Source organism: Thalassophryne amazonica, chromosome 3 (genome assembly GCF_902500255.1).
Source record: "Thalassophryne amazonica chromosome 3, fThaAma1.1, whole genome shotgun sequence".
Taxonomy (NCBI): domain Eukaryota; kingdom Metazoa; phylum Chordata; class Actinopteri; order Batrachoidiformes; family Batrachoididae; genus Thalassophryne; species Thalassophryne amazonica.
In genome coordinates this window covers 54898970-54909879 of record NC_047105.1, presented here as the reverse complement: position 1 = coordinate 54909879, position 10910 = coordinate 54898970, and the positions used below count along the sequence as shown (strand labels likewise).

Here is a 10910-nt window from a genome sequence, read left to right as displayed (position 1 = left end):
TCCCCACCCGCACCATAAACAGTGCCGGTGGAGAGCTGCTTCCGCCTCCTGAGGCGTAGACCCGAGTTTTTGCCTCTGCGACCGCACGGGCTGCGGCACGCTTGGCCTGCCGGTACCTGTCAGCTGCCTCTGGGGTCCCAAATACCAACAAAGATAAGTAGGACTCCTTCTTCAGCTTGACGGCATCCCTTACTTCCGGTGTCCACCACTGGGTTCGGGGATTGCCGCCGCGACAGGCATCAGAGACCTTGCGACCACAGCTACGAGCGGCCGCATCAACAATGGAGGTGGAGAACATGGTCCACTCAGACTCCATGTCTCCAACCTCCCCCAGGATCTGGGAGAAGCTCTCCCGGAGGTGGGAGTTGAAGACCTCCCTGACAGAGGGTTCCGCCAGTTGTTCCCAGCAGACCCTCACAATACGTTTGGGCCTGCCAGGTCTGACCGGCTTCCTCCCCTCCCAGCGGATCCAACTCACCACCAGGTGGTGATCGGTCGACAGCTCTGCCCCTCTCTTTACTCGAGTGTCCAAGACACGTGGCCGAAGGTCAGATGATACGACTACAAAGTCGATCATCGACCTCCGGCTCAGGGTGTCCTGGTGCCACGTGCACTTATGGACACCCTTGTGCTGGAACATGGTGTTCGTGATGGACAAACTGTGACTAGCACAGAAGTCCAACAACTGAACACCACTCGGGTTCAGATCGGGGAGGCCGTGCTTCCCGATCACCCCCCTCCAGGTCTCACTGTCGCCGCCCAGGTGGGCGTTGAAATCCCCCAGGAGAACAATGGAGTCCCCAGTCGGAGCGCTATCTAGTACTCCTCCCAGGGACTCCAGGAAGGTTGGGTACTCTACACTGCCGCTCGGCCCGTAGGCCGAGACAACGGTGAGAGACCTGTCCCCGACCCGAAGGCATAGGGACGCGACCCTCTCGTTCATCGGAGTGAACTCCAACACATGGCGACTGAGCTGGAGAGCAATAAGCAATGCAACCCCAGCTCTCCGCCTCTCCCAGTGGGCAACGCCAGAAAAATGAAGCGTCCAGCCCCTCTCCAGGAGTTGGGTACCAGAGCCCATGCTGTGCGTGGAGGTGAGCCCGACTATCTCTAGTCAGTATCTCTCAACCTCCCGCACAAGCTCAGGCACCTTGCCCCCCAGTGAGGTGACATTCCATGTCCCAACAGCCAGGGGCTGTGAGCATGGACCGGGCCGCCGGGCCACCCGCCCTCGACCGCCACCCAATCCTCTCTGCACCCGACCCCCATGGCCCCCTCTGCAGGTGGTGAACCCACAGGAGGGCGGGCCCACGTTGCTCCTTCGGGCTGAGCCTGGCCGGGCCCCATGGGCTAAGGCCTGACCACCAGGCGCTTGCGCGCGAGCCCTAACCCCAGGCCTGGCTCCAGGGTGGGACCCCGGCTCCGCCATACTGGGCGACGTCTCGGTCCTTGATCTTTCACTGGTCATGGAGGTTCTGAGCTGCCCTTAGTCTGACCCATCACCTAGGACCTGTTTGCCTTGGGAGACCCTACAGGGAGCACAAAGCCCCCGACAACATAGCTCTTAGGATCATCCGGGTACGCAAACTCCCCCACCACGATAAGGTGGCAGCTAGAGGGGGAGCCAACCATCCCTTAAAATATAGAATAGTCCTTTATTTAACAATGAATTATTACGTCCTGTATTGATTCACTGAGGGACATAAATTGATAGACAGACAGATGGACAGACAGACACAAAACCTTCACAATACCCGATGGCTGTGTTTGATGGCCTTGGGTAAAAATCTAAATAGCTGAAAATAACAGCAGTGATTTACATCCAACAAAAATTTGAAAGCTGAAGATGAATGAATAATGCTGCTGCTGCTGTACACAGCTGAGTGGAAAGAACAACCAGTCTGGCCGTGAAGATGATGTGATTATAAAATATTCATATTATTGAAAAATACAAACTTATCTTCAGTTATTTATGTCAGACATTATGAGATGAATTAAGTTATGTCATAATAAATGTTATTCATGTGGAATTAGTATTGACTTATTTCAGATTGACCTCATTCACTGAAACTATGGTTAAAAAACAGTCTAAAAACAGACAAAGCCTGATCTTGCACAAAGCATCACATTCACCCACGCACATGCACACTGATGTCAGAGCAGTTTTTTTCTGCAGGCCTACTCATGTAGGCTGGTGTAGTCATCAGGTAAATCTGACGTTGCGTGCTGTCGGCAGGTCGGCTGCTGCTGGACGTCGCCTGGCGAGGGCTGGAGCTGCCATGCCGTTTGGCTGTTTGACACTCAGGGAGAAGAAGGATTACAATAATCCCTCTGAGGTGGCAGACAAATATGACCTGGGACAAGTTGTTAAATCGTGAGTACACTCTGACAAGATATTGGGCACGCTTGATGACTCTGACTCAAAAGGTGATGCATATTTTCCTCTGTCATGCCTTTATCAGCGAGGAGTTCTGTGAGATCTTCCGGGCAAAGGACAGGAACACCTTGAGAATGTACACCTGTAAAAAGTTTCACAAAAGAGATGGAAGGAAAGTGAGGAAAGCTGCCAAGAATGAGATAATGATCTTGAAAATGTAAGTGAAATTTTTAAGCATCTCATTCTGTCATATCTGAGTCACTGGCATGGTGGCATGGTCGGATTTTTTTTTAACAAAAGACACAAAGTATGCTAAAAAACACAAGAACATCCAAATCCAGCTCCATTGGCTGTAGCTGTATCCCATGTCACACTGTTGCTAATACACAATAGTCGAGTCGGCCTTAGTAAATTTTTTCTATTCTTAATTATGCTAGATTTGGAGACCAAGATCACTATTTTTTTCCGAATGCTGTTTAGTTTTCCTTTAAAGCATCTATTCAGTAAATTAATATATGTCCACAGATGAAAAAGATAATGTTTTTATCTAAAAAAATATCCCACAGACAGCGATGTGATGCATTCTAAGAATACATTTTTCAGTGACAAAACAACAAAAAGGGTCACATCTTTATACTGGGGCACAAAGAAGTGCAAAGTACCATGCAGAGCTGTGCAAGTATCTTTACCATTTTCGAAACAATCCAGTTGTCATTTTTACACTCACACCCTGACTTGTCGCTTCTGTGGAACAAAATAAGACAAACTACAAAATTTTATGATTACACAATCTCAAAATAAATCCAACAAAAGAGCAAAGTAGCCTGTGGGGAAAAGCAAAGTTTAATCCTTGTGAGAGAACTTTACATTTTAAAGTCCTTCTCTTTGATTCTACTGTAGACAAGCAGAAAATTTAATTGATAGGTCATTTACACTATCAGTTTTTATTTAGTCATGGCAGCAGGCATGCCTTGATGTGCATAAAATATACCTTAAATAATGCTGCCATAGAGGGACAAACAACTGTGTAGAAGGTATAATGTTCACATATCCATCCCGATATTTAAAGAAAACTGACTGCAAAAGTAATTGTAGTGATTTGTATACAGAATAGATGTAACAATTAGATTATCCAAGTATTTATGGGTTTTGAAATCAAGGCTATGTGTATAAATATATTTATATTTCTTTAATGATTAATGTAGTAGTTTGTTTAACCCTTGTTCTAAAGCTAAAACTTCACTGTGGTGGTGTACAGATACAAAATAACAAAAACTGTGTCACTGTCCAAATCTACCTGACTGCATGTTGGAGATGCTGTATGTAGGAGGTATGTGGATGTGTAAATGTAGATGTATATGCTTCTTACGGAGTCACTCGTGGTTATCCTGGCTGTGTGATTCGGGTCATTGTCATGTTGGAAGACCCATCCACGACCCATCTTCAATGCTCTAACTGAGGGAAGGAGGTTGTTCACCAAAATCTCACAATACATGGCCCCTGTCATCCTCTCCTTAATACAGTGCAGTCGTCCTGTCCCATGTGCAGAAAAACACCCCCAAAGCATGATGCTTCCACCCCCATGCTTCACAGTAGGGACGGTGTTTTTGGGACGGTACTCAGCATGCTTCTTCCTCCAAACACGGCGAGTGGAATTAAGACCAAAAAGTTCTATTTTGGTCTCATATTACCACATAACTTTCTCCCATGTCTCCTCTGGATCATCCAAATGGTCATGGGCAAACTGAAGACAGGCCTGGACGTGTGCTGATTTAAGCAGGGGAACCTTCCGTGCCATGCATGATTTTAACCCATGACGTCTTAGTGTATTACCCACAGTGACCTTGGAAACAGTGGTGCCAGCTCTCTTCAGGTCATTGACCAGCTCCTCCCGTGCAGTTGTGGGCTGATTCCTCACCTTTTTTAGGATCACTGATACGCCACGAGGTAGGATTTTGCATGGAGCCCCAGTCCGAGGGAGATTGACAGTTATGTTTCATGCATTTATTTCCTCTAGGCTGGACTATTGTAATTCATTATTATCAGGTTGTCCTAAAAGTTCCCTGAAAAGCCTTCAGTTAATTCAAAATGCTGCAGCTAGAGTACTAACGGGGACTAGAAGGAGAGAGCATATCTCACCCATATTGGCCTCTCTTCATTGGCTTCCTGTTAATTCTAGAATAGAATTTAAAATTCTTCTTCTTACTTATAAGGTTTTGAATAATCAGGTCCCATCTTATCTTAGGGACCTCATAGTACCATATCACCCCAATAGAGCGCTTTGCTCTCAGACTGCAGGCTTACTTGTAGTTCCTAGGGTTTGTAAGAGTAGAATGGGAGGCAGAGCCTTCAGCTTTCAGGCTCCTCTCCTGTGGAACCAGCTCCCAATTCAGATCAGGGAGACAGACACCCTCTCTACTTTTAAGATTAGGCTTAAAACTTTCCTTTTTGCTAAAGCTTATAGTTAGGGCTGGATCAGGTGACCCTGAACCATCCCTTAGTTATGCTGCTATAGACTTAGACTGCTGGGGGGTTCTCATGATGCACTGAGTGTTTCTTTCTCTTTTTGCTCTGTATGCACCACTCTGCATTTAATCATTAGTGATTGATCTCTGCTCCCCTCCACAGCATGTCTTTTTCCTGGTTCTCTCCCTCAGCCCCAACCAGTCCCAGCAGAAGACTGCCCCTCCCTGAGCCTGGTTCTGCTGGAGGTTTCTTCCTGTTAAAAGGGAGTTTTTCCTTCCCACTGTCGCCAAGTGCTTGCTCACAGGGGTCGTTTTGACCGTTGGGGTTTATACGTAACTATTGTATGGCTTTTGCCTTACAATATAAAGCGCCTTGGGGCAACTGTTTGTTGTGATTTGGCGCTATATAAATATAAATAAAATTGATTGATTGCTTGATGTTTAGCTTCTAATAATTTTTCTAATAATTGCTCCAACAGTTGATCTTTTTTCACCAAGCTGCTTGGCAATTGCCCCGTAGACCTTTCCAGCCTTATGGAAGTCTACAATTTTGTCTCTGGTGTCTTTGGACAGCTCTTTGGTCTTAGCCATGTTAGTAGTTGGAGTCTTACTGATTGTGTGGGGTGGACAGGTGTCTTTATGCAGCTAACGACCTCAAATAGGTGCTTCTAATTTGGAATAACAAGTGGAGTGGAGGTGGACTTTTTGAGGCGGACTAACAGGTCTTTGAGGGCCAGAATTTTTGCTGATTGGCAGGTGTTGAAATACTTATTTGCAGCAGTAACATGCAAATAAATTATTAAAAAATCATACATTGTGACTTCCGCTTTTTTTTTCTTTTTTTTTGGGATTATGTCTCTCACAGTGGACATGCACCAAAGATGAAAATTTCAGACCCCTCCATGATTTCTAAGTGGGAGAACTTGCAAAATCACAGGGTGTTCAAATTCTTATTTTCCTCACTGTATATCGGTAAAGTTCTCTTATACAATTATTCCATGTATTTTGCTCACAGTATCTCTGCACAGCTCGGTGGATAAGGTGCTAGCCTGCTAATATGTGAACCTGGGTTCAAGGCCAGCTCATGCTTCCTGTTTGTGTGCTTGGTCAAGACAGTTAATTTGCATTGTCCAATTGTAAATGGGGACCACCTCTGGTGGCCTGTGTTGATTAGCTGTTTTCATTTAACATCATATTTTGACACCTTCACTAACAACTAAAGCTACACCACATAGCATAAGTAGCATAGCTTCATTCTGTGAAACCGAGTTTCCCAATGTGTTGTGGAGTCTTGTCTCTGTATTTTAATCCACATGGGTCAAAATCCTTATTTATTTCCAGACAAGGCACATTTTGAGCATATTGCCAATATAAGATTATGAATCCTTTGTTTGAATATGAAGGAACAACATTATAGTGGTGTAATTTTTTTTTTTTTTTTACTTTAAGTATAAAACAAACCCAAAGGGACTACACCATTAAGCTTAAATACCTTGATATTATGATATTTATGCATAACTGTCCAAAGGAAGCATTGGTAAACTGGTGTTTTCATTCTGTATTCAAATCTTTCTCATTTTATATTGTACTGCTGTAATATTAACAGTTTCCAAATGATCTGAGAAAAATAAAACACAAGCTGTCTTGAACTATTTATTACGTAAAGCTACAGTTCTTTCTTTATACCCCTCTGGTCTCCACTTGCTGTTCCTCCTTCACTCCCTTTTCTTGCCAATCTTTCCTTTTCCAAAGGGTGAAGCATCATAACATCCTCCAGCTGGTGGACGCTTTTGAAACTAAGAAGGAGTACTTCCTTTTTCTGGAGCTGTGAGTATTAGTGGAACTACTTGAGAAGATTGTTGGCACAGATTTGTCAGCATTGTACTTCCTGGACTCTCTGTATTTCTCTCTAAATCAAACTTGTATCCAAAATGTGGATATTCTTTATTTGTCTTCATGTTCTTGTCATGAACAAGTGATGATGTATTTAATTTGGATGTACAATCACTGCAGTGCTACAGGCAGAGAGGTGTTTGACTGGATCTTAGACCAAGGATACTACTCTGAGAGGGACACCAGTAACGTTATGAGGCAGGTGTTGGAAGCTGTGGCCTATCTGCACTCTCTGAAAATTGTCCACAGAAACCTGAAAGTATGTCACTGCTGACACCTAGTGAAAAACAATATCATTTTACTACTTTCAGACACAAACACCCATTCATGTGTTTCTAAATTCAGTTGTTTTTTGCTTTGTTTGCCCTTATAGCTGGAGAACCTGGTGTACTATAATCGTTTGAAGCACTCCAAAATTGTTATCAGCGATTTCCAGTTGGCAAAACTGGAAAATGGGCTCATTAAAGATCCAAGTGGGACTCCAGAGTATCTCGGTAGGCAGCGAAACACATGACTGGAAATAAATTAAACTGACTTTGGCCTAATTAGATTGACATCAATTGTGCAGTGGAAAAAAATACTGTCCAGTGAATTGAAAAACAAAACAGCAACATTGTAATGCTTCAAGGTTTTCTAACTTTTGCTCTCAGCTCCCGAGGTGGTTGGGAGGCAGCGATACGGACGGCCTGTGGACTGCTGGGCCATTGGAGTCATCATGTACATACTGTAAGTATCCACAAAATCACTCGTCTGGCCTGTTTTAGTGATACACTAAACAAATAAACATGTTGTTTTTCAACATTAACAGATTATCTGGGAACCCTCCTTTCTATGACGATGATGACGATCCTGATAATCGTGATAAGAACCTTTTCCTCAAGATTTTGTCGGGGGACTATGAGTTTGACTCACCATACTGGGATGACATTTCAGACTCTGGTAATATCTAATACGATCATTACATGCATGTTAGTGTAATTATGTTAATGTCACTGAATTGTATTCAAGATTTGAAGAATATGAAATGTATCCCTAACTTCACAAAAGATTATGACATATTTATTTTGTCAATAGCCAAAACTTTAGTGGCATCTTTGATGGATGTTGACCAAGATCAGCGACTGACTGCACAGGAGGCCATAGCCCATGAATGGTAAATTAAAAATAATATTACTGCACACAATAGGAATACTACCATCTTTTTCATTATCTTACTAAATTACATATAGATACAGTACATCCAAAAGCATAACTTCCATGGTGAGATTGTTAATTTTAATATGAAGTGAATTAAAGATAACTTTTTGTCTTACCAACAACATGCAGGGTTCAGGAAGTTGCTGCCAGAAACATTGAATGTGATTTTAAAAGCTGTTTCCTTGTTCCTTGTCTCAACAGGATTTCTGGAAATGCTGCCTCAGACAAGAACATCAAGGATGGAGTTTGTGCCCAAATAGAAAAGAACTTTGCCAGAGCAAAATGGAAGGTGTTACATTTTAAAATATATTTTGATTGTGTATTTATACATTTTTACTATCTATCTGACAGAATATATTACAGTTCATATCTAGACTTGGCACAGCGGCTCTCCTGAATTGTTCTACAACATGTTATTGGATGCATTCTATGTCGATGTGCTACCTGGTACCTGAAAACACACAGATCACACAACAATAAAATGATTGCAAAAATCTGATTCAATACAACTTGATTTTTTTCCACAAATTGCAGGAGAGTACCCAAAATACATTATGTATTTTTAAAGATTCAAAAGTGTAAACATTTTACTTATTTGTGCATATAAAATATTTACTTTTGGATTTTTAAAATCATATAAAATATCTCAAAAATTTTGGAAAGTATTGTGAATATTAAAAAACCCTAAAACATGTTTTTGATAAAAACCAATAAATGGTAATGCATTCTATGGACATAAACTTGAAATATAGATTTCTCTCTTAAGTGCAATGTGAAAAAGTCTTTTTTTATTTTTGGAATTCAGCAAACCTTTTGTGTGTTTTTACTTGATTTAATCACAGAAAGCTGTAAGAGTGACGACCCTCATGAAGAGACTCCGTGCCTCTGAGCAGAGTGATTCTGCTGCCTCTGGTGTTGCTGCAGGGGCTTCGGCTGACTCCAGCACACCCAGCAGTGCTCCAGCTCCTCCATCTGGCAGCAGTCAAAGTGTTCCTGCAAACAGCGAAAAGGTTTCTGACACACAAACTGCGAACAACCCCTCACTCACCCTGCCCAGCGCAGCCAGAGAAGAACAGCCACAGCCACGATGCAACGGCAATGTTCTGCAAATGTTGCAGCAAAGAAAGGAAGATCCAGCATCTTAAAGAAATAAAGGATCTTATCATCCAACCTGCACGGCTGCAGCACAGCCAGCGCATATGATCCAGTCGTTTTGCCGTCTTTCAGTTTGTATCTCCAGTGCAAAATGATCTCAGATAACTCTGCATTTCACAACTTTTCCCTTCAAAAGCTTCACTGTCCTTGCGTACGAGTCCCTTTAAAGCTAGTTGAAAGGTAGCTCTTCTGTCCTTTCCCGAAAAATGTAAAAACTGCATTGGTGTAATCTAGTGAAATTAGCTCATCTCAACTCATCAACCCAGTGTATAGAGATGATTTTGTCTCTTTTAACATAGTGTTAGTTATCAGCTTAAGCGTGCACAATGTGAACTTCAAGTTTTGTGACTTAAAATTATGAGTTGAAGGAACTTCTTTCAAGGATATTTACAGTGGATCCAGAAGACAAACTGCATTGATCAGAATGTGAGAATTTGTGGACACATTGTATTTGAATTCAGGGTTTGAGGTTTAACAAGTGTTTTAACAAGTTTATATAGGCTACAAGGTGTTTTAAAAACTAATTTTAATATTTGCAGTCAGAAATGATCCCATAGAAGATAAATGTATTTATTTATTTTAGGGGTCATACTGAACAACTGTTTAACAAGTCTATATAGGCTACAAGGTGTTTTAAAAACAGATTTTAATATTTGCAGTCAGAAATTATGCATAGACTGTGAGGAGCTGCAGCAATAAATGTATTTTTTTATTTTAAAATTAAGAGAACAGCATTTCAGCTATTTTCGAGCATCCGTTACTTAAGTCACATGCATGTAAAATGAGTCATTTTAGGCTTAGATTTTGCTTATTTGAGAATTATTTCTATACACAGTCATAGAATTGTGGGATTTTTGAGATGTTTAACATTGAATCTCAACCATAGGTAAAAACAAAAGTGATTAAAAAATGTATGATCCCATTAACGCTTCAAACAATAAAGCTGTTATAAAGTTTCAGGACTTGTCATGTATATAGCATGAATTCTTAATCATGTATCAATTATTGATTAAAAAATCAATCAATTTAAATATCAAAGTGATATAAATATCACAGTATTTGTCCCTAAATTAAACTGTATAACACTAGACAATTTAATCTAATATGTTAGCAAGACTTTACATTTTCTTCGGTTCAGTTCAGTTTAATTCAACTTTCAATTTTAAGTCATTCCTACAACATGTTTTTAAGTTGAAGTGCCTTAATATTTGTTGCAGTAATGTACTAAAGTGTTTCAAGAGAAACACCGCTCTATTAGTGTTGCTTACTTATTAGCCTAGCTTATCTTATTAGCTGTTTTCCTTTGTGCTCATACAGTCTCGCTCTGCTGTAATTGATATTTGTGTTCTGTCCTTTTATGCACTTCAATTAAGACACAGAAAACTATTTTGAAAAATAGATAAAGAATATTGTTGGAGTGATGTTTTAGCTGTTGCTGTTGTGTTTTCACTTGTATTTGGTAAATTCAGAGTTTATGAGTCCACATACTGTACTGCGACGTACATTTTCAATGTAGTGTATTTCTTTTTTATTTACATGTATCTAGTAACATTTAGCTGAGCTAAGGGGTTGTTAGAATGCTTGTGAATGAATAAACGGAGCAATACTAATATTGCAACAGTGAATTCTTCTCTTTTCATGTTTCTTATTAACATGTAACAAGCACTGGACTCTTTAAAAGCAATTTATTGTTCCACCATCACACTTTTACAATCTGAGAAAATCTTTTGTATATGTATAATAGAAATATAGAATTCTATAGTTTTTAAAATGTACCAAAATTTAAAGTTAAAAAAAAATTGATGACAAATGATTGTATTTGT

General features: G+C 41.0%; 1 protein-coding gene across 1 annotated transcript; it reads left to right on the top strand.

Moving 5' to 3' along the window:
* The first annotated feature begins 2132 nt into the window (after positions 1-2132).
* On the top strand, positions 2133-9288 carry LOC117506756 (caM kinase-like vesicle-associated protein). Its single transcript, XM_034166342.1, has 10 exons — positions 2133-2374; positions 2463-2594; positions 6595-6669; positions 6856-6994; positions 7109-7229; positions 7386-7461; positions 7544-7674; positions 7810-7888; positions 8134-8221; positions 8775-9288. Exons 1-10 carry the CDS (start codon positions 2142-2144, stop codon positions 9075-9077), a joined length of 1377 nt encoding a protein of 458 aa, XP_034022233.1. The 5' UTR covers positions 2133-2141; the 3' UTR covers positions 9078-9288.
* The last annotated feature ends 1622 nt before the right edge of the window (positions 9289-10910 follow it).

Excerpts from the sequence above, each read along its gene's own strand:
- LOC117506756 (XM_034166342.1), top strand. The coding sequence starts at position 2,142 with ATGCACACTGATGTCAGAGCAGTTTTTTTCTGCAGGCCTACTCATGTA. Across the intron at positions 6,670-6,855 it reads TACTTCCTTTTTCTGGAGCT|TGCTACAGGCAGAGAGGTGT; the intron begins GTGAGTATTAGT and ends CAATCACTGCAG. Across the intron at positions 7,462-7,543 it reads GGAGTCATCATGTACATACT|ATTATCTGGGAACCCTCCTT; the intron begins GTAAGTATCCAC and ends CAACATTAACAG.